The sequence below is a fragment of the Phoca vitulina genome, unplaced genomic scaffold, assembly GCF_004348235.1.
Source record: "Phoca vitulina isolate PV1807 unplaced genomic scaffold, GSC_HSeal_1.0 scaffold2, whole genome shotgun sequence".
Lineage (NCBI taxonomy): Eukaryota > Metazoa > Chordata > Mammalia > Carnivora > Phocidae > Phoca > Phoca vitulina.
This window is the reverse complement of record NW_022589705.1, coordinates 75,413,789-75,437,842: the sequence shown is the minus strand read 5'-3', so window position 1 is coordinate 75,437,842 and position 24,054 is coordinate 75,413,789. Positions and strand designations below refer to the sequence as shown.

Here is a 24,054-nt window from a genome sequence, read left to right as displayed (position 1 = left end):
AATTAGAAGTATTAATAACAAGTTCAGCAAGGTCTTGAGACATAAGACCAATGTTACAAAAACCAACTGTATTTCTATATATTAGCAGTGAATAATCCAAAAATAAAATGAAATAAAAATTAGTTCTATTCATAATAGCATCAAAAAGAATAAAAATCCTAGGACAAACTTCCAGTTGAAGACGGAGAGCCAAGCCAACATGTTAAACTCCCCTTCCACTTGAGCCCCTAAGTTCTCATAGAAATAATCGAAGGTATATGAAAAAGAGCCAATATAAATGTCCACTCTGGGAACTAGGAAAAAGAGACAGATAACTACATGCTACAAACACTAAGGAATTTCTACAAGATGCAGTGCCAGTATGACCTGATTAAGAAAAAGCCTACCCAGACAAGATGTTGACAGAGAAATACACCTTAAAATGTGTTCTGGGGGCGCCTGGGTGGCTCAGTCAGTTAAGCATCTGCCTTCGGCTCAGGTCATGATCCCAGGGTCCTGGGATCGAGCTCCATGTCTGGTTCTCTGCTCAGTGAGGAGCCTGCTTCTCCCTCTCCCTCTGTCTGCAGCTCCCCCTGTTTGTGCTCTCTCTCTGTGTCATATAAATAAATAAAATCTTTAAAAAAAATGTGTTCTGAAGAAGTAACTTAACCACTAGTAGAATCAAAATCACAGAAAAAGCAAAGAAAACTTGTACTTGATAGTAGAGAAAAGGAAATAAGAGTAAATAAGAGTAAGGAAACTTAAAAACAGAAAGCATTAAGTATTATACTGGAGCAACATACAGGTTGTCACCAAAAAATGTGAGTAGATTAAGCTTTCCTATTAAAGAATAGACTCTCAGTAAAGGTTTAAAAATAAAAATCCAGGGGCACCTGGGTGGCTTAGTTTGTTAAGTGTCTGCTCTCGGCCCAGGATCCCAGGGTCCTGGGATAGAGCCCCGGGTCAGGCTCCCTGCTCAGCAGGGCGTCTGCTTGTTTCTCTCCCTCTGTCACTGCCCCCTGGCTTGTGCTCGCTCTTGTATCTCTCTCTCTCTCTCTTTCAAATAAATAAATTTTTTTTAAATCTTAAAAAAAAAAATCCAATGATATGATGTCCTAAGAGATATAACTAGAACAATGGCAGAAATATTTAAAACAGAGGAATTGGGAAAGAGGGGGACCCAATAAATACAAACCTCAAAGAAAATGAAGATGGTTATATGAGCATCAAAGTGGAATTTAAGACCAAAAAAAACCTGGAGGAATAAAGATAACTTTTTTATTGAAAAAATATATAAAATTTACTCAATATCTAATGTTTAAACATACTTACATGCTGAAAAGTATAGCACCGAAATATATAAAGTAAAAACTTAGAAATAAAAGGATAAATTGACAAGAACAATAGTGAAAATGTGAAAACAATACATAGCTTATCTTTGACAAACCTCATTCAGACAATAAGAAATTAGAAAAACTGCATAATGTTAATAACACAATTTTTTTCAGAAAGAATTATTTCTTGCAAATACTTATAGAACAGTTAACAAAAAATGATCTTACACTGTGGGGAAAAAAGCAAGTTCTCCAAAGTGGAAATAATCATCTGATCATAATGCAATACAACTAGATAATAATGTTTTAAGCATAAAAAATATTACTGGAAAATCTGAGGGAAAAAACCCTAGAGTCAAGGAAGGCACAAAACCATAATTAGAGACTCTTCCTAAAATAATGACTATCCATCAAAATTTATGGGATATGGTCAAAGTTATACTTAGGGGAAAATGTCTCTTAAGGTTTTTGTTATCAAACAAGAAATAATGAAACTATTCAATTCACGAAATCAGCAAAAGAGCAATATTTGCCCAAGGTAAGAGGGAGAAAAGAATGAATAAAGATAAAAGCAAAAATGAGTCAGTAGATAATAGAGAAAGAATAAAATTGATACCCCTACAGGTGGAATGCTAAAAAGACCAATAAAACAGGCAACCTCTGATAAGACTAATTGAGTAAAAAGAAAGAAAACACAAACACACAGGAGCAGGCGCGAGATAGAAGGTGCGCTCCCAGATACCAGACAGATGGGGAAACTGTAATGCATGTGATTCTAGGCTGAGACCCTTGACCATCTCCATAAAAGGGATGATGTCGTGGACAAACATACATATAGAAACTGATTCACGAATAAGAAGAAAACCTGAGTAGACTAATAACCACGCAAAGAACATGAAAATAATTCACAAGGACCCAAGAGTCCTCCCCAAACACACATGCTGTCCCCCCTACACCCCTGGAAGGAGCTCCATTCCAAAACCTTCAAGGAGCACACATTCCACTCCTTCCTGCTCTTCAGGCTGTCCTCTGGGGTCATCTCCCTGCCCAGTGTCCTCCAAGCTATGAGCTCCTCTGGCTGCAGGGGCCCCAAGAGGCCCAGCACTCTTCCCCCTCTGCTAAGCCTGCAGGCCCTTGGCTACTGAAATGAACGGAAATGAGCAGATGGGGAAAATCACAGAAAGGGAGAACCCAAGCAGGGACCACCTAGTGAAGGCACAACCCCTGGGAGCTCCTCCTCACACACGACTGGTTGGCCAGACTGGGCTGCGCTGGGGCAGGGGACACAACCAGGGCCTCCCCTCCCAGGACCACCTCCCCACCCTTCCAGGCCAGACCAGTCCCCCCACCTCCCATGGATGTTCTGCATTTCACTCTCCCAGTGAGCAAACCTAAGCGTCAGAAAGCAGAGGTCTGACCACATCCGTGTGGACCTCAGAGCAAGGAAAGCTAGAACAGCTCTAGGACGCAGAACCGGAGTCAGCCTCCAGCTGTCCACACCCCAGCGAAGTACCCCATTAGCCTTTCCATCTTTCAACTTCATTCAACATCCATCAGAAGTCTATGCAGGGGCCCCACTGGTGTCACTGAGCTCAGCACCCGGTGGTAAGGACTCGCTCCTTTGCGACCTCTTCCAGACTCTCCAGTCCCAGTCTCCCCCTGCTTTTTCTCTAGCTCTGATGTCCTTGAATGCTCAAGTCACATATTCACATCCATGTCCGCCGCCCCCATTAGCAGGTAGCCCACGTGAAGACAGTGGCTGTGTTGTGCTCGCTGCTGCATCCCCCACACCCAGGCCAGTGTCTGGAACATAAGGGGTGCTCATGACATAGTTGTGCAGTGAATAAGTGAAGAGGACTCTAGTCCCTGCCCCCCCCCCCCAGTGTCACTGAAGACCTACCGTGCACCAAACATGCTGGCTGTCAAGGCAGGATGGATAAGCCCAGCCTTGTCTGGGAGGAGCTACTAGTCAGAGGGGCCCCAGCTGCCCCCACCTCTGCTGCAGGCTTGGCAGCCTCACCCCTGCACTACCCTGAGAGGGCAGGGAGCGGGAGAGAAGAGGGCTGGTGCTGTCCTGTAAGTGCTGTTTGTGACCCTGCTCCGGAAGCTCGCAAGCTAAGGGCACAGAGCATCTTAAACAAAGCCTCGAGAGTTAAAGCACCTGCCAAGGAACGGCTCATTACTGTTCCGCTCATTAGCACCCCGAGCTCCCCAGGGCTTGGCTGGTAAGCCACTAACCCTTTGGGTTCCTGGGGAGCCCAAAGCCTGGCTGGCAGAACCAGGACAAGGCTGGCCATGGAGCATGGCTGGCCACCAGGTCAACAAAAGCTGGAGAGCTAGGACTCTGGGGCCTTGACCTCTGTCCCAGACAAGTCTGCCCATCTGCAAAGGCAGCAGTCTCCCTGCCTGTCTCCCTCCTCGACGTGAACTCTCTCTCCCCCTCGGGAGACAGCTCAGGGGATCAGGAAAGCCCTTCCAGAGTTTTCTCTTCCAATAACCAGGATGGGGTTTGAGAGAGTGGGAACTTTGCCCCAAACTCCTTTTTTTGGGGGGGGGGTGGAGGCGCAGAGGGAGAAGGAGAATCTCAAGCAGGCTCCACACTCAGCGCAGAGCCCAATGCAGGGCTCGATCTCACAACCCCAAGATCATGACCTGAGCTGAAATCAAGAGTCGGACACTTAACCGACTGCACCACCCAAGTGCCCCTGCCCCAAACTCCTGATTCTACGCCCACAGTCAAGGCCATGCAAATGCAAGGCAAACTCCAACAAAGTATTGATGGTTTTCAAGTACAGGATATAAGACATGATCATTATTAGCTTTCAACACAAAGTATTGATGGTTTTCAAGTACAGGATATAAGACACGATCATTATTAGCTTTCAACACATATCTGCTGGATCCAAGGGGAGAAAATAGATCTCCATGCGTGCAAAGAATGCACACCAATAGATACACACACACATACACACAAATCCATGCAAAATCCGTCTTAATAGAAAGACTTGAGGGGCGCCTGGGTGGCTCAGGCATTAAGCATCTGCCTTCGGCTCAGGTCGTGATCCCAGGTTCTGGGATCGAGCCCCGCATCGGGCTCCATGCTCGGCGGGAAGCCTGCTTCTCCCTCTCCCACTCCCCCCGCTTGTGTTCCCCCTCTCGCTATATCTCTCTCTGTCAAATAAATAAATAAAATCTTAAAAAAAAAAAAAAAAAAAAAAACTTGAATTTCTCTACAACACTTTGTGTCTTCTATCTCATCTTCCTAAGTACACTAGCCATCAGTCCCGCCTACTGGGTACTTCTAAGCTGGAGAAAGGCATTTGGAAACGTAAAGAAAGCAGAGGAATTGAGGGCAGAGCCCATAGGAACAGAGGACTTTGTTGGCAAGCGGGCTTGGCTCAGGTCCCCGCTGTTGGCTATGGACACAGTACCTTGTCTGCAGGTTCTCTGGCTGGGGTGGGCCATCAAACACCGACAGGACGTCAAAGTCCTCTTCCAGGGCGAAGGACTGGAACACGAGCTGGATCCTGTGCTGGTCCTCCGCGGTGATGGTCCACGTGCAGTTGGCGTAATTGGGGTAGCCATACGGGAACCCTGGGCTCTCAACTGTCCCATTGGGACCCTGTAGCTGGAACGTGCAGTTTTGGCCTGGGAGAGAGAAAGGGAGCAGGTCAGTATGGCCAGAAGAACTCCCAGAAGCTTCCAGAGAAAAAGGAGCAATGTTGACCCGCTTTCCCACGGGCTTCCCAGGCTGCCCCAGGCTGCGCACAGAGGGAGGGAGGGTGGGTGACAGACGGAGCTTAGGCTTGCTTGTGCCATGCACTGCGCAGATGACAAAATGTGTGTCGTTGGACTCGAGCCTTGGAAGAACTGTGTGGTAAGAAAATAAGGCTCAGAGAGTTGGAACTAAAAGCCACCAGACAGGGCAGAACAGAGGCTTCCCCTCTAGAACATCAAATGCCAGAATGAAGACTTGCAACCTTCTCCATTTTCCATGCCCTCCTGACTCTGCAGGTCCCTCCTCCAAGCTCACTGTCTCTCCTCCCACCTGGCACAGAAAACAAAGCCACAAGGGGGGATCCCTTGATCCTCTGTCTCACCCCACCAATTCCGAACCCATCCAATCTGCCCCTGGCTGTCCTCCTTCCCCCAACGGAGGAACCACCCCTGCTCCAATCTAAACATAATCGTCCTATCTGCCCTTGGAATCCCATCCCCGCTCCCCATCATGAAGCTGACCTGTGTCTCTCTCTTGCATACACTACATGCGTCCAATCATTTCCTCTCCACTGGAGTCTTCCCATTCTAAGTGTGCTCAGGACTCCATCACCAAGAAAACAATTCCCACTGCATTCCCTCCAGCCTTGTCTCTCTCTTCCCCTTCGCTGCCAAATTTCTAGAAAACACAATCTGTCTATACTTTCTGTCTCCATTTCCTGACTTCCCACTCGCTCTCCAGCCCTGTCACTTCTGCCTTCGGGTCCTATAGATCCACCCAAGCTGGTGTACTAAGGTCACTGATGGGTCCAATGGATATTTTTCAGTCTTCCCTTTAACAGACCTCTGTCTCTGCTGCCTCTAAGACTGTTGCTCACATGCACCCTCCTTCTGGAAACACTCCTGCCAGGCCAGAACATCTCAGACTTCACCGTGCATGCACACCGCCTGGGTGCATCTGGCTGAAATATGAACTCTGACCTTCCGATGGACAGCATCCTCCTGGGGCCAGAAGCTGTTCCTCTCACTGGATCCAGTGATGCTGCTGCTTGGGGACCACAGGCTCTCTCCCACACCACTGCTCTCTCCTTCTTTCTGCCCCCTGCTCTTCCTCTGGCCCCTTTCCAGGCTCAGTGTTGGGACCTCTCCTCCTCTCTGTCTAGTCTAGAGGACCTCCCCATTTGCCCACTGACAACCCACAACTTCACATTGCAGGCTAGATTTCCCTCTGAGCTCCAGCCCCGACATCTCCTTTGGGATTCTCAGGCTTGTGATGTCTCCCTCCCTCCCTCTCCTCTGACACCTTCCTCTCCATCACAACCCCACAGGCAATCTACCATCTTGTCTCTACCTCCACTCCCCCCATTCCCTGTCCACACCAGTCTCTCTCTTCGACTGCCATAATAACCTCCTACCTGGTCAACCACATTTACTCTGGTCCTTGCCAACACTGCAGCCAGGGGTGTCTTTTTAAAACAGAAATCTGATCAGGTCACTTCCCCTCCCCCCAAACCTACACCAAACCTTCCATGACTCTTCATTGCTGTTCAATAAGGAAGAAAATCACTTGCAGGCCTCGGAGGGTCTCTGCATGGTCTGGCCCTTAGTGACCTCTTAGACCCAGTGCCCACTAGCGTTCCATTCAAACACCACCCTCTCAACTTTTGTACCAGGCACATTATCTTCCTTGCACAGCCACAGGACCTTGGCATATGCTCTTCTCTTTTCCTAGAATACTCTTCCCTACCTTCTGGGCATATTTATCTTTCAGATCTCAGTCCAGTGTCTCTCCTTGACTAGCTCAACCCCCCTATTACATGTTCTTATGACACCATAGCTCTCCTTGATAGCATTTATCATAGAAGCAAATTTCCATGCTTCCACGTGATTATTTCATAAGGATCTGTCTTCTTGCCAGGCTGTAAGCTCCATGAGAAGACAGACCATATGTGAGTTTTCCCATCTCTGAATCCACACCCCAAACTCGGTATCAGGCACATACGTGGTAAATTTCTAATAATTTAATATATGGCTTCTATTTAGTGAGTGTTTGGTTAGATACTCTTCTCAGAACTTTGTATAGACTGAGTTGTTTAAACCTCACAAACAGCCCTTTAAGACAGATACTATTAATGTCGTCTCCATTTTACAGATGAAAAACTAAGGCAAAGAGAAATTAAGGAACGGAGCCCAAACCACACGGCTACTCACAGAAGGATTCACACATGAGCAGCCACTTCACACCCCCCTCCTTAACTCTGATGCTGATAAATGGACTCAACACTAATTTTTTTTTTAAAGCCCGCTTAGGGATTAACTGACAAAGGACAGTTAATCTCTGAAATGACTTTACTATTGAGAACTCTCTTAACACAAAGTATCCCATTAAAGGAGAAAAAAAGTTAAAGTCTTCTGAATAAATGCTAAGTGGGCATTTAATAAAATTAGACCTGTAACCCTGATTAAAATAAGCATTTGGAACTAGGAAAAAGATTTCCTTACCATGATACAGCATCCATTTTAGAAAAATAACCAACATTCATACTTACGGTGAACACCTGATTAAGATCAGGAATGCTACTATCACCTGTGAGGTTTCATGACTTATTGAAAGAGCTAACTCATGCAACACACACACACACACACACTAAAAAAAAAAAAAAAAAAAAGGAGCAAGAAAAACATGGTTTGCAAATGACATTTTAATATACCCAAAACCCAAAGAAATCAATTATAAAGCTATTAGTACTGATAAAAAAAAAAACTCTGTAAAGTAGCCAAATGCAAAATAAGTTTACAAAATCAATACCATTTCCATATGCCAGTGACAGATAAAAATATAAAGAAAAAAGTTCTTCTTTATGATAACTACAAAATGCATGCAAGACATAGAAATAAGCTCAGTAAGAAATGAGCAAGCACTGTATGAAAATGCCTTTTAGAGAGGGATTTTAAAAAACTGAATAATTGAAGAGACATAACGTCATCTTGAGCAGAAAGACGAACTACTGAAAGGTTAATTTAGAATATTAACCTTTTGAAAAGTTAATTTATAAGCTTAATGCAATTCTGATCAAAAGCCCAATGACCTGTTTTAAATGTGGTAAGATGATACCTAAGTTTAAGTGGAAAAATAGATGGTCACAGACAATGCATATTTTTTGAAAATGCAGTATCCTCCTTCTGCAAGATACTAACCAAAATCACCAAATGATGCTGATGAAAACAGCGGAGGGGTGGTCTAAGAGCAGACAAGCAGAACGTGAAACAGTATTGTGGGAAGTCTTAACACACATAAAAATTGAAATATATACAAGACAACATTAAAAAATCAATGAGAAAAGAAAAACATTTTGCACGGCCACCAAATTAACTGGGAAAAGAACCACTACCTCCTCAACTCACACCATCTACTAAAATAAATTCCAGATGGAGAAAAGAGTTAGAAGTTAAAACAGAATCAAGCCAAAAAAGTAATTAGAGAAAAATATAGGCAAATAATTATCTGACTGATTTTTCTGAGCAGAAAAACTGGAAAATACTACCAGCCTGATAGTTTTATGCAAAAAGTTTGTATATGTCAAAAATAGAAACAGAAGAGAAAAGGATACAAAAATGTTAGGCACAAAAGTAATTGCCTTAATATACAAAGAACCATTGCAAATCAATAGGAAAACAACAAGCGCTATAATTGAAAAATCAGACAGGGTCTTGAACAAATTAGTTTACTAAAGAAGACGTAAATGGCCCAGAAACCAGAAAAATATTCAGCCACAATAATAATGAAATAAAGCTTCAAAGGAGCCCCCTAATTCACTTCCCTAAACTTCCCCTCATCAGCACAGGCACCAGATCTACTCATGTTTCTAAAATCTGCCTGGAGATGTCATTGTATTATGTCATTCATTCATTCATTCATTCGTTCATTCATTCCTCTAGGTTAGACCCGGTGAGGGACCATGGGGCCCAGATCCTAGACCAGACATAAGCAAACACACCAACGTGTGCACCAAGTGATGTACAGAGTGCATCTGAAGTACAGAGCCCATGGGGACCACACTGTAAAGGCCACTATCATCCATGTCCTGGCAACCACAGATACCAACATTTACCACCATCCCCAGCATCCTGGGCTGCTGCCTCGGCTCAGAGCGGCACAGATCTGCCATTTCTGATTCAGAATCTGGGTATAAACCGTACTCCTGCTATGGAGAAACAAGTGAAGGGGCTCAAAACAGAGCCCCTGGGAACAGTTTCCATGTACAGGGACAAGAAGGGTGACGGGGTGGGGGGCAGCGAGGCAGGCAGAATGGTGGGAGGAGAACCAGAGGACATTTCCACACAGGAGAACTTGACTCAATGTGTTGAGCACCACAGACAGGCTAAGATGAGGGTCTGGGGCGAGGTCACTCAGTTTGATGTCTCAATGGTCCCTCTGGAAGGAGAACGCTGAGAGTGAGGGATTCGTCCTGGTTCCCGCTGCCTCCCCAATGCCGAGAATTCAACAAGTACGTGCTGAACGGATACATGAATTTCAGCAAAGTCAGGTGGCTGGAGGCAAGGCCGACAGAGGCCAGATCGTAGTAAGTAAAGGCAAGATGGACTGGTGAGAAGGTGGAAGCCTGTATATTTTAAATAATAATTTATACATTTTGCTTGTTCGATTTGAAAAATACAGGCAAGGATAAAAAAGAGGAAACATTATAACTGCACCTTCCTTCCAGAGGCAACTGCTATAAATATTTTCTTTTTTTTCCTAGATTTTTCCAGACCCATTTCACACTGTGCAGCTAATACTGCACATAGAATTGTGTGTGCTCTTTCCTCAGTAAATTATTCTTGTCTTAAATGACAGAGGCAAGGTGCATTTGTGATATATATAGATATGCATATATTGAACACAAAGACATATAAAGAAAAATTGATCTCCTATCTCTCTCCCTTCCACCCAATCCAAAGTGACCAGGCGGCTAGGTGTTCCTCTCCAGCCTTCTCCACTCTCATGCAAGCAAATGGACACATTCTGGGAGAATTTTTATTATTTTGTTTAAAAATGAGATCCTACGTTAGCTCATTTCTCTGCACCATGCTTTCTCACTTAACAATACATCAGGGACAACTTCCAGGCAGTAGATACATATCTAACTTATTTTTTATATAAAGGTGTAATATTCCACGGCATGGGTGTATCTCAATTTATTCAACCACTCCCCTGTTGATGGCCATTCAGGTCATTTCTCGGTTTTCTTTTGCAACAATTCAGTAAACATTATAACATGAGCTTCTCCCCCAAGATATTGAATCTGTTCATAAACAGCCTTTTAAATGGATGAACAACATTCCGTTCTATGGTTAAACTAGAATTTACTCAACCATTCTCCCACTGTCAGACATTTAAATTGTTTCTGGATTTTTTTTTTCTGTTTTAAATAAGACCTGGACACTCGTAAGGTCTGGTGACAGAGTGAATGCTGGTCAGTGCAGTGGAAAATGCTCTTCCATGGCCAGAGTCCCAGAATGAATATTCACTTACGCCGTAACCGCATCCAGCTTCGGTTTCTAGGTTGGGGGTGGCGGTATTGTCCGCAGGAGGCTGGCTGACCTCTGTGGCAGGCACTGCTGAAGATAGATAGTGCTAGAAGCCTGACTCATTGGGAAGGCTTCCTGAAAGCAAATGTTAGTTTGTTAGTGAGTTGAGGAAGTTAAAACCCAGAGAGCAGCCACTCCAGATTGAAATGCTAATAGAGTGGGAGTCCATGCCAAAAGGGCTAAATGTCTTTTCATGCCTATAAAATGCTGAATTTCTTCCAAGAAAAGGGCTACCTGTTCTTCATCCTTTTTTTAATTGTTATTATTTTTTAATTCCAGTAGAGTTAACATACAGTGTCCTTTTAGTTTCAGGTGTATGCTCTAGTGATTCAACAGTTCCAAACGTTAGTAAGTGCTTGTCACGGTAAGTGTCCTCTTAATCCCCTTCACCTATTTCCCCCCTCCCATCACTTGGTTCTCTGCATTTAAGAATCTGTCTCTTTTTGTTTGTCTCTTTTTTGTTTGTTTGTTTTGTTTCTTAAATTCCACATATGAGTGAAATCACATGGCATTTGTCTTTCTCTGACTTATTTCACTTAGCATAAGACACTCAAGCTCCATCCAGGTTGTGGCAAATGGCAAGATGTCATCCTTTTCCATGGCTGAGTAATAGTCCATGTTTATATACACCACATCTCATTTATCCATTCATCCATCCATGGACACTTGGGCTGCTTCCATATCTCGGTTATTGTAAATAATGCTGCGGTGAACATAGGGGTGCTTGTATCTTTTTAAATGAGTGTTTTCATATTCTTCGTTCTTCGCATCTAATGACCAGTGTACTGCCCTGTGGACGGGAATGCTGCTGTGCACTTTGATCCAAGGGCACCTTGCATTTCTTTCTCTGTACCCAGGATGGGCTGCCTTCACTCACCCATAACTCTCTCCAGTCAGCGCAGCTCCCAGACACGGCCAAGACCCATTTCAGGCTCAAGAACAATCCTGGAGAATTAAATGCTTTGGGGTGATGATTTCCCTATGACAGACTTCCAAAAGTGCAGGGTATTGGGTCAAAGGGTAGGAACATTTGTGATGCTCTGGCTCTGGCTCTCCCAAATACTTTCTAGAAAACATAGTCCAATTCCATTCTCAACAGCCATGCCTACGAATGCCTATCTCAATCCATCTTCACTCACATCGTGTGTTCTCTTATTGAAAAGTTTTTCCCTACTTGACAGGTGCAAAAAAAAAAAAAAAAAAAAGCTATCTTGTTTTATTTAGTATCTCTTTGTAACTTCGACTCAACATTTCTTTTTCAACATCCCCTAATAATTTTAAATCCTCCCTTTAGGAACCATCTGATGAACTCTTTGGCTAATTTTCCACTACAGTGCTTATTTTTTCTTTTTGATTTACATATTTATGTCCTCTAAGCATCACAGGTTTGTCGCCGTTTTAGCCTTTTAATTTTATGATGTTTGACATAAGAGGTTCCTAAATTTTATGTACTTAAATCTTCCATAAGTTCCTACGATTTTCTTACCAACTTGTACTGACTCTTCATAGAATCCAGATTTTACTCTTCTGTCATATTTGTCGCAAATATTGTTGTCTACCTGGCTGTGTGCTTTTTGCGTTGTTTCAATTTTTTGTGAAGATTAAAATGTTCAGTTTTGCACGCAGTGACATTGACCTCTTTTTGGTCATATTTTTAGAAAGACTGCTCTACTGAAGATGGACTGGCTTCTCATCTCCCTCAACATAAGAGCTAAAGTCCTGGCCCTTCAAAGCCCTACCTTGAATGGACGCCCTGCTTCCTCTTGAGCTCCTCTCCTGTCTCTTGTCCCCTCATTCCCATGGTCAGCCATGCAGTGTCCAGGCCATTCCATAAGCCCATCACATGCCTACCTTGGGACTCTTCAATCCAGAAACCTCTTCCCTCAAGAGCCATGTGACCCACTCCCTCACTTCCTTGAGCTCTGGAGTCAAATATCACCTCCTCGGAGCCCACCCTACCTAAAATCCAGGCCTCCCTGCTTTCAGACCAGGTGCTCTAGCTTCCTGCTTTATTTTTTCCCATAGCATTTAGCACCCACTGCCGTTGATTTTCCTGTTTATTTTCCGCCTCTTCCCATGAGAATGCCATGTCCATGAAAGCAGAGGTGCTATTTTGTTCTCTGCTCTATCTCCAGCTCCCAGACGTGTACTGGCACGTAGCAGATGCTCCCAGAAGAGTTGTTGGTTGAATGAATGAATTCATAAATATTAATCGCCCACCCAACTCTCTATGCTTGGGATACTCGCTCTCCAGTTCCTTCACCCAGCTGACTCCAGGTACTTTGAGACTCCTTCCCTCCTCCAAGCAGCCATCTTGGGACCCTCAAGACAATGGCATGCATGTCTCCTCTACTTGCTACTCATCTACTATGAATATCCTTGCCTTCACCGATGGTGACATGATGACACGTTTATGTCCATCAGCAGACTCCTCGAGAGCTTATGCATATTTTTATCTCTACCACCTAGTTCAGTCCTTGCCCATGGCAGACACTCAATACCCACCGTGGGGATGAACGGATGGGCGAAATGAATTAACTTTTTATAATATTCGGACAACACCTTCCAACTTCATTTGTCTGTGTATTTAGGGTTTATTGGGGAGGTGGCTTAAGAAAAGGTTAAAAGCACGGGTTTGGGAAGCAAAAACCTTGTGTGCAAATTTCCATTTTGCCACTTAATACTTGGTGGGCGCTTCATGTGAACGCTTTAAACTTAGTTTGGACATCTTTAAAATTAACACCCACTTCAAGGATGACTGTATAGATTAATGTGATAATACCTGCTAAATTGCTAAATGCTCAGACAGTACCTAACACACAATACGTGATCAATGAATACCAACTCATCTTTCCATAAAGATTTGTACTTTTCTTTATATAAGGTCCCAATCACATCTTGTTAAGAAGGTTGTTCCTAGACACTTTATGCACTTTTCCTTGCTCTAGTGAATAATATTTTTTCCCATTAGTTTAGTTTTCTAGCTGGTTTTTACAGATATACATAAAACCTATTGATTTTTATATATTCATCTTGCATCCAGCTGGGTTTCTGAACTCTCATTCATTCCAAAGATTTCTCAGTTGATTCCCTTGGGTGTTTGAGGTACACAATCATGTTGTCTACAAATAATGATAATTTTGAGGAGATAACTCTTTTGAGAAGTTTGGCAGGAAAATTCAATTCAATTCTGCAAATATTTGTTGACTGATAAGGTCATTTTTGGATAAATTTAGTTGGAGAAGCCAGTGGGATCTCCAGATGGAGATGGCCAGAAGGCAATTAGGGCTGTAGAATGGAATCTGGGAGTGCACTCTGGGCTGAGATATGGATTCGTCGAAGCCATGTAATGAATGAAGCCGCCCTAAGAGGAAACGCAGGGGAAAGCTTGCAGATGTGAGGCAGACCATCATGTCCACTGCAGGTGTCTCACCTGCCACACGGAGAGCCACCTGTGCACCTCGAGTCCACAGTGGGACTCTGGCCCAGCAGTAGACATGCCTTCTGGCAGGGGCCCCTTGTCTGGACAGATCGGGGAGCAGGGGCCACACAGTATCTCTGGCCCTCAGCAATCACCCTTCAGGAGTGGGTGGCCCTGACCCTCGTGTTCGCCCCTCTCCCCTGCACACCGAGCTTTACTCACACCAAATAGTTCACCATCCACAAACACCCCAGGCCCTTTCTGGCCCTCAGAATGCTGGGCCTGGAATGCCCTTCCCATGCCTTCTACACCTAGCCAACCCTACTCCCTGTTCCAGATTCACTTCACATTGCACCTTCTCTGAGGCGTCTTCCCTGATTTCCTGGGCAGTTTCTCCCTCCCCCTCTCCCCTCCTCCCTCCCTCCATCTATCCTTTCCTCTTTTCCTCCCCCTCTCCCTCCTTCCCTCTGTCTGTCCTTTCCTCTCTTCCTATCTTTCCCTCTCCCCTCCCTCCCTCCCTCCCTTCTTCTGTTTGTCTTTTCCTATTTTCCTCCCTCTCTCCAGCAGCCATCTCCAAATTCCAGATTTCTTCTCTCTTCTCTCCCAGTCTGTGCCTTTCAACGAAACAAAAATGGCCTGCTACTCTTGCCTAAACCCCTTCAATGGCTCCTCTGGATAAAGGCCTTAATCCGCAATATGGTGCACAAGACGCCCCTTCCCTGCAAGAGCCAGCCCCTGCTCCTCACCTGGGCTTCACCTCTTGCAAGTCTTTCCCTTAAATGACACTCCAGTCCAAGCCAGACTCCATTTCCTTCCTTGGATGCTCCGTGTTCCTTGGCTCACTCTGAGTCTCAAACCTGCCATTCCCTCTGATTGAAGCACCCTTTCCCCATCCTCTGGTCTGGACAACGCCTATCCATCTTTTACGTCACAGGTCAAAGTTCACCACCCCGGGGAGACCTTACAGACCACTACACCAAGGTGAATCATCCTCACCCCAACACGCATCCAAACACACACCCCGCCGCCCATCCTCACAGTACCCTGCATCTCCACCGTCACACGTGGTTTACATGTCTCCCCTGAGAGGTGTGGATTCCATGGCGGTAGAGACCATGCTCTGTCACATTCACACCAATCCCCAGCACCCAGAACATCGCCTGGACCACAGGTGCCCAGTAGAGATGTGCATAATGGCTGCACTTTGCACACCAGTCTGCTAGGTCACACATCCTACTGAATGGCAGACCCAGAGCTCTTCCAGAGCCATGCCTCTCTCTGGAATCCTAGGGCCCAGCACCTGGTACACAAGGCAGATGTGCATTAGGGCTGGACAAGAGAATTAGCGCAGGTGTTGCTAATGAATTTGTGCACTGATTTTTTTTTCTTTTTTCCCTAGAGGTCTTAACAATGAGAGAAATTCCCACTAATGATATGATAGTCTAGTCCGGGGTTTCTCAGCTTTGGCACTGTTGGCATTTGGGGCAGAAGAATTCTTTGTTGTGGAGGCTGTCCTCTGCATGTAGCATGTAGCATGTTATAGTAGGATCCCTGGCCTTACTGCTGAATGCCAAGGAGCACCTCCCACTTGAAACAGCCAAAAATATCTCCAGACATTGCCAAATGTCCCCTAGGTGGGAAAAATCACCCCTAGTAGAGAGCCACTGATCTAATTCTTTGCCATTTTGGAGCTCCCAGTGAAAGCTAGAAATACTCTCTAGAATAATATACATAAGATGCTAACCTCCCACCTTTGTCATTCATGTCAAAGGATTCCCAAACCTCCTCCACCAGAGGTTCTTCACCTTTGTTGTGCCATGACCCTCTTTGGCAGCCTGATGAAGCCCTCACAAATGATGTTTTTGAATAAAAGAAATGTTTTTAATGAAATGTTTTAAATAAAACAAAATATATAGAATTACAAAGGAAACCAATTATATTGAAATACAATTTTCAAAACATTTTGAAGATGTGTCATCTGGTAATACAGGCACTCCCCTATTAATGCATTATTAATAAGATCTAGCAGTGGGCCTGATAAATACTGCAGTCCAAACCATAAATGTTATTTCTGGATGGCTACAACAACCGTACTTTCAGGTAATGAAAATACCTGTGATCTTATCAGTGACAAATTCACAAATACGGCTAATACTGCTGTACTTTGTTGCCTACATTCATCATTGGTAGAAATGCCAAGTCTCAACAGGAAATCAGTGAAAATAAAGATGTAATTTTTCCCTATCCACGTTAGGAAGCCCCTAGATTCTATCAAGAACCCCAGAGATCCAACCAAATTCAATCTTTCATTCAGCAAATCTGGGGAAGGTTCCTTAGTCCCAGTCTGTATGTGTATGTGGGTAGGAAGATGGGAGGAATGGATTTTGTATAATGTGTTCCATGTCCCCAAGGAGTTCACAGTGGAATATAGAGATAGACACGCATGGCCCATCTTACTAACTCTCCACTTAACAAGTGGTTCAGGGACACCTCATTGTTGGGTCCCAGGGGCACAGCAGAGAGTACTGTACAAACAAACCCAGAAGACTGGTGCTTTTGTGCAGGTCTGAGAAGGAAACCGCCACTTACACACAGGCTTCACTACCATTATATCCCTAACATTTGCAATGACCCTTTGAAATGGCTATTATGTCCCACCCCTACCACTTTACATGTGAAGAAACTGAAGTTCCTCAAGGCTTAAGAACATGCTCAAGGTCAAATAGGTAGCAGCAGTGGAAGAAGAGCCGGGAGTCAAACCCAGGTCTGCGGGAGAGCAAAGCTCTGGTGCCTCTCTCTGCCAGGCTGCAAGGCTTCCACACACCATCAGGGGACACACTCCCTAAGCTACGGTCCTCTGTTTCCACTCTGCCCCCAGCGCTGGAGGCAGAGCCTCGGATTTACTGAAAAGAGCTTAGCACAGTTGCTGTGCCTCAGGGACATGAAAACAAAACAGGATCTCCCTCCTCTCAAGCTGGGGATGCATCCAGCAAAGGTATAAAACAATGCATAGCAGACAGGGTGAGGCGGCAAGCCTGCCCCTGTACCACATCCAATTGTTCCAGGGGAGTAATCCCATGCCATTCAGCTTTCTAATTCTACCTCCAGGCTCTCTGATTCTCCTAGACATGCTTAACTCAGAAGCCACCACTGTGTTCCAAATATGATTTTTGCTGCCTGGCGATACATAGGCAGCTCATTTGTCATCATTTTGAGCCAACACCAGCCAGGGGGTGTTTATTATGTTGACGGGGAATCCTGGACCAGCAAAGAGATCTCTGCGTTGCTGAGGGCAGAGCCTCTCACTCATCAGATTGTGCTACATCCCTGGATCAGCACCGAGAGGAGGGGCCAGGGATATCTGGGAACAGGCACCTCTGCCAGGTTGGTCCTACTCCTGGGCCGGGTCTTTCAGAGCAAATACAGAGAGCCAGCATTGCGCTCTCCTCAGCTGAGAAGACACCTGAGCTGTGGCTTTGACTCAAGGGATGGTGGCTGAGCACAGGGGCTGACACACAAAAACTCAGGTCTTAGCAAATGTTTGATTCATTCATTGACACATTTAAAAACTAGTATTGAGGGGCATCTGGGTGGCTCAGTCAGTTGAGCATCCAACTCTTGATTTCGGCTTGGATCATGATCCCAGGGTCGTGAGATTGAATGCCACATGGGGCTCTGCGTTCAGTGGAGAGTCTGCTTGAGATCTCTCCCTCTCTCTCTCCCTCTGCCCCTTCCCCCATTCACGCACTCGTTCTAAAATAAATAAATAAACCTTAAAAAAAATGGTATTGAGCACCCGTCGTATCCCAGGCACTACCCCTGGCCTCATGGAGCTAAGTCTAATAATAATAGATTATTACACATTCCTCCTGTGCCAAGAGCTTTTTTATCACTTTATAGCAAATAAACTCATTCCATCCCTGCAACTATATTGGATAGGTATTATTATGATTCCCATTTTATAGACAATGAAACTGAGGCCCAAGAAGGTTAAGTAACCTGCCCAAGGTCAGACAGTTGATAAACAGTAGAAACAGGATTCAACCCCAGGCAATCTGGTACCAAATTCTGCCTTCTTAACTACTTCTCCATGGATGGATAGATGGATTGGGGGGTTAGGAGTGTGGCTAGATGCTTATTTTGGCCAAAGTGATCAGTCACACCTCTTTCTAGAACATACTCACAGGCAAAGAACCTTGCCTCGGAAGGGCCTTCATTTAAGAATCAATCTCCTCAGCTCAAAATCCTAGGTTTCTGCTGCACTACCTGCCTTCTGATCACTGAGGCTGAGATCACTACAGTGAGGCATCAGAAGGGAGACCACATGAGGAATTCTGTGCACACTGGACTTCCCAAAGGAAGAAAAAATGTAACCTGAGAAATAAGTGAACTGTCAAAAGTATGTGAAGCCAAGCTTATGTCTGTCTCTCCCACCTGCCTGAGTGCCACATTGATGGCAAGTACTACATCTGATTCACTATTAAATCCCCAACATGGGGTTTGGCATTTCATAGACACGCAGTTAATATTTATTGCGTAAATAGATTAATACATCCAGTTGTCATCTGTACCCTTATTTTCATTTGTTTCTCTATTCATTAGAAGCTCATGGCTGCTGGTTTACATACACCCATAGAGGAACTGGCCTCATCCCTGAGGAACACAAGCAACTTTAAGCCCTCTGCCCTTCTGTGACTCATATTTTAAATTAATTTTAAAAAAATGGGGGGTACTTAACATGGTGCAGTGGAAAGAATCAGAGAGCTTGGGTTCTTAATTCTGTTTTGCCACTTACTACCAAGGGATATGGTCAAGTCCCTTAGTCACATAGGCCCCTGCCCCTCTATCTTAAAATGGGCCTCTCAAGGCCACCTTCATATAGATGCCCTGAGTCGGCTGACCCAAGTGAATAGTTGGTGCTGAGGGAGCCAAAGAGCCCTATCCATGGTCCTGAACCACTAATGTCCTCAGGGCTGGTTGTTTCTCCCCACCCTAGGCCACTGGGGATGCATGTCCAATTTCTCTCCGGACTTCTGTACCAGATGAGAAGGGAAAACGGAATTAGTAAGATAAAGAAGCAGAGGGGGATAGAGAGAGAGCACTGGCGAAAGGGGTTAATGGAGCAGAGGTGAGGGCAGAGAGCACTGGAGCTCCATTCAGGGTCCTGAGTGCCTAAGACAATGTCCATCAGCCCTAGGCCAGACAGAACCAGAGGACACACTAGAGACGGTTTGCCTCAGAAGGCCTGGGGTGAGGGATGGGGGATGGTCCCTTAGGATTGTAACCCTGAGATGTTCCTGGCACTCAGTCCTCAGCCAAGAAGGAGGAGGAGGATAGGTGGGAGACTAAATCTCTAGAGATGAGGTGTGGGGAGACTTGAGATCCAGAGTGAGACACAAAATCAGACATCCTAAGGGCCAAAGGGAGGACATAACATATGGTCATCAGCAGTTGGGTGCAACCTCTTCCTCCATAGATGGCCTACCCCCTCATTCCTCCAGCACCTTTAGACTGGACATCTACTGGAAATCCAAACAGCTCACTCACAGAGACCTTCACAGCAGCTACAGGGAAAGCCCAGTACAGACTTTTCTTTAAATTAGGCATTCAAAGGTCATCTGCAATTTCATTTTGTTTTTTCCACTCTTCAGCAGATGTGCTGCTCTTTTACATGCTAAGGGAAGAGCTTTGTGTTTTGATGCCCCCAATTGCACATTTGAATTTTATATGAGCTCTGTTGGTGATGTGAAAATTGTTCCTATCAAAAAGGAAAGCTTAAATCACTCTGTTCAAGCAAATTAGTGATGAGGTCAGTCCTAGCCTGGCCCAGCTCAGGTCAGACCTAGATGCCAACAAGGATTCACTCATTCAACCAATACTCACTGTACATCTACCACCTGCCAGGCACAGGACAGACTCAGTCCCTGCTCTCGCAAAGCTTCCCTCTCTTGCTCCTCCTTCCCCAGCCACTCTTGCCTCCTGCCTTTTCCTCCCACAAGAGGCCATGCTATCACTTCAGGGTCTTTGCACTTGCTTTCCCCTCTTTTCATAAAGTCCTCTCTCCTCAGATAAGGCAAACTCCTTCTCCTTTAAGTCTCAACGTTCCCTTCTCAGTGAGGTCTACCCTGATGGCCCTTAATAAAATCACAACCCTCCCCCACCTCCATCCCCAATACCTCTAATCTCCCTTACCTATTCAGTTTCCTTTCTCCCATAGCAGGTATCACTCTATAGCACCCTATGTAGTTTATTTATGTGTGTTTAGTGTCTGTTTCCTCCTGTTTGAACATTCATTTCACAAAAGCAAGGTCTCTGTTTTATTCATTGTTCCATCCCAAATGCCCAGAACAGTGCCTGGCACATGGTACTCCGTAAATATTTGTTCAATGAATGAATAAACTACAATTCGGTGCAATCACAAATGCACAGCTCATGTGAACCTAACTCTCTGAAGGCCCAGGAAGCCAAACCAGCTGGTGTGGCTCTGTCTGAAAGCAATTTTGGGAATGGGAGGGCCCACAGATTCAGCCCACAGTGGAATTACAGCCAGGGAGGGGGGTCCTGAGTGGCATCTCTCCACCAGACTGACCTGAGGGCAGAAAACATTGTCTGCCTTTTTAACCAACACATCCTTGAGGGTGCAGAACAGGGCTATTGAAGGAATCAAATATCAGTAAGCACAAGGATGAAGGAATTACAGCTATCCTTTATCCAACACTGACTATGTGCCCCACACAGTGCTGAGCATCCTACTCACATGATTTCTTTCAAACCTCAAAACATCCCAAGGAGGTTGGTGTTATTTTTTACCCTGTTTAACAAATGAGGTTTGGGCTAAATAACTTGCCCGAGTTCACACGTATAATAATAGATGGCAAAGCTGAGGTTCAACACAGGTCTGTCTGACTCCTGAGACTGAGATCTGAAAGTATATGTTTTACCACTGCACTGGGATGAAAGGGAGGGAGTGAGACAAGGAGGGAGAGAGACACAGACAGAAGGAGGGAGGGACAGAGGGACAGAGGGGGGGAGAGAGGGATGGTGGGAGGAAAGAAGTGAGGGAGGGAGGAAGAAGGAAAGATGGTGGGCAGGCCACATGCCAGATGTAGCATGGAGGTCTAAAATTGCTGACCAGAGCTAAGGAGCTTTTCCTCTTGGCTGGACATGACTCCATTTTAGCCCTGTCCCCACCCCACCCCCTACCCCAAAGGAAGCACAGAGATGGCATATCTTGTCCTAGAAGAGACTTTATTTTAATTAATTCTTTGAAAACCTTCCTCTCAATTCCTCTCCCCTCCCTCTCTCTCCTCTCTAAACTTGAATGAACTGAGGGAAAAATGTATCTGAGTAGGTGGATAATCTAAAAATTGTGTCAGGAAGTAATGGAGAAATGTACTTCCTCTTAGAATCTCTATAAAAGGAAATCATCACAGCTCTCTTGTTGCCCCTCCTCCATACACATGCAAGCCAACAACACGATGAGGTTAGGCATGTGGAAGCATCTGATTCAGAACCTGCCCCAGTGACCTCAGACTTCGGCTTAGAAGACATCCCCATGGCCATTTCCCCAGATGCCCAGTGTTGGCCTTAATGGCTTTTGCTCACCGTGGGCTCCTCCAGTCTGGTCAGCCACAGCCTCTGCCTAATCACCCACCTGCTGTCCCAGTAGCCTCCTCGCTCCAGCTGAGAGCCCCACCCAGAGGTGCTCAGTTACTCAAAGGGCTTACCAGAGGGCTGCTTTGCAGAGTTCTGTGGATGAGAGTCCTAGAGACCCTTTAGGGCTCCAGAAATCCTGCCAATCCTAGCTTTCTTCTCTTGTGGCCACACCAAAATGATGTCACCATGCCAGAGACTGGGACAGGAATTCCTAAGGCTCACTGCTGGGTGGTCTTAAGAAAAATCAAAAGCATATGCTGAATGAATGAATGAATGAACAAACGAACTAACAAATGAATGAATGAATAAATGAATGAACTTTCTAATGGGAGAATCTATAAAAAGGCAAGTCTAATAGGGGGCTCTGGACTCTAGTTGCTGGACATTTTCTGGTAGGAAACACACTGGCTTGAGGAGTAGCACAGGGCCATGGAAAGAACAGAATTCAAGCCAATTCAATGGGTATTCACTAGGGCCTTCTACAAGACAATCTGAGCTTCCCTGACAATGCTCTTAGTTGAATGGCAGCTGGCAAGCAGGTGTATAACTGGGAACAGCAAGGAATTTATAGAAAGGAGAGAAAGAGGGACATTGAGGAAGAGGTGGGGGACAGCTTCATCCTCATTGCTGTAAGCTAAGCTCTATCCTGGCTGGGCCACCTCTTAGCTCAGATCTCGTAGCATAAGCTGGAGAATCTGTTCCACCCATTTCCTTGTACCCTTCCAGTGACACTTCCCATGTGGATTCCTAGGATCTAGAGGTACCCATCTCCTTGTGCCTCCCAAGAGGGAAATATAGGTCTAACCATGCATGACAGAAGAGAAACCAGAGGTGTCACATCTACTGGGGTCATGGAGCTGGTACCTAGGACCTCTGACTCTTGATGATTCCATGGGTGCAATGTCCTCTCAAAACACATCTGTCCCTGAAATGGCTACGAGCACATGTTCACCTGAAGCATGGAGACCATGCAGGCTGCACTTGGTCAGACAAAGCAGAATGAACTTACATTCAACCATCACATAGTCTGCTGCACAGGAGAGAGTTTATTATGATCCAGCAAGGACTTTACAAGTATAAGGCCCAGATGACCCTCACAACCCTACCAGTCCAGCAGTCTCTGCTGACAGACAGTGGGGAGGGGACCCAGATGAGGTGCCATTAGAAAGGGGTTTGAGGAGTGACATCAGCAAGATGGCAAAATAAGAAGCCCCAGACTTTGTTCCACCACAGAGTCATCAACTTTGGATCATAACAATATATCACCCAAAGAGTCTTTATGAGAACTCCAGAAACCAGTTAAAAAGTTACAGTATGCCAGGCAAGTTCAAAGTCAAGAATAGTCCCAGTAAAACAGGTGAGAAAAGCCATTTCACAGCAACCATAATAGCCTTTCCCCCAAGCCGACACAGCTCTGCATGACTGAGAAGAATAGCCCAACTAGCACCTTCTCCCTTGGGAAGGAAAGAGAAGAGCAGAACATAAGTCCAATGCTCCATCTTTTTAGGAAATTGCCCAAAGGACTGGTTTCTATCTCATCTGACTTAGAGTGCAAACAAGGAACCAGCATACTTAGGATGCCTGGGAACCACAGGAAACAAAAGGGAGCCCAGCACTTGCTATAGCACCAGAGAACCTACAGTAACACAGACAGACATGAGAGGGAGCAAGAAATTGCAAAATCCTAAGAAGGAAAATGGCAAACCTCTTTCTAATTGAGAAACTACATGCACAAGCCCAGAGAAGACACATCCCCGGAAAAATTTTGAGTGACCTCCAGATCCAGAAGCTCTAGCCAGGCTAACTGGAGAAGGTCTTTCACTGTATGAGGCCAGTCCATAAAAATAGGGAGAAGTGGCTGTTTTTTCAAATGCATAAATCACAGGAATAATAATAATAATAATAATAATTCACACGAAGAAACAGGGAACTGTGGTCCAATCAAAGGAACAAAATAAATCTCCAGAAACCAAAATTAAAGAAATGGAGAATTACTGACAAAGAATTCAAAATAATCATCTTAAAGAAGCTCAATGCACTATAAAAGAACACAGACAACTAAATTAAACCAGGAAAACAATGCATGAATAAAATGAAAATATCAGCAAAGAGACAGAAATTATAAAGAAGAATAAAACAGAAATTTTGTAGCTAAAGAATATAACTGAATTGAAAATTTCACTATAGGGGTTCAATAGCAGACTCGATCAACCAAAAGAAAGGATCACTAAACTCAAAGGTCATTTGAAATCATTGAGTCAGAGGAGCAAAAAAGAAGAAAAGAATAAAGAAAGTGAAGAAAGCCTAAGGGACTTAGGGGACATCAACAAATGGACCAATATACACATTATACAAGTC

At 44.9% G+C, this 24,054-nt stretch overlaps 1 protein-coding gene across 5 annotated transcripts in view; it reads right to left on the bottom strand.

Moving 5' to 3' along the window:
* Nucleotides 1-24,054, bottom strand: part of CSMD2 (CUB and Sushi multiple domains 2) — a 583,106-nt gene that overhangs the window by 520,097 nt on the left and 38,955 nt on the right. For all 5 annotated transcript variants that reach the window (XM_032388322.1, XM_032388331.1, XM_032388357.1 and 2 more), the window contains exon 2: nt 4,745-4,961. In XM_032388322.1, coding sequence (XP_032244213.1) covers nt 4,745-4,961 — 217 coding nt within the window. The remainder of the gene's footprint in view (nt 1-4,744; nt 4,962-24,054) is intronic.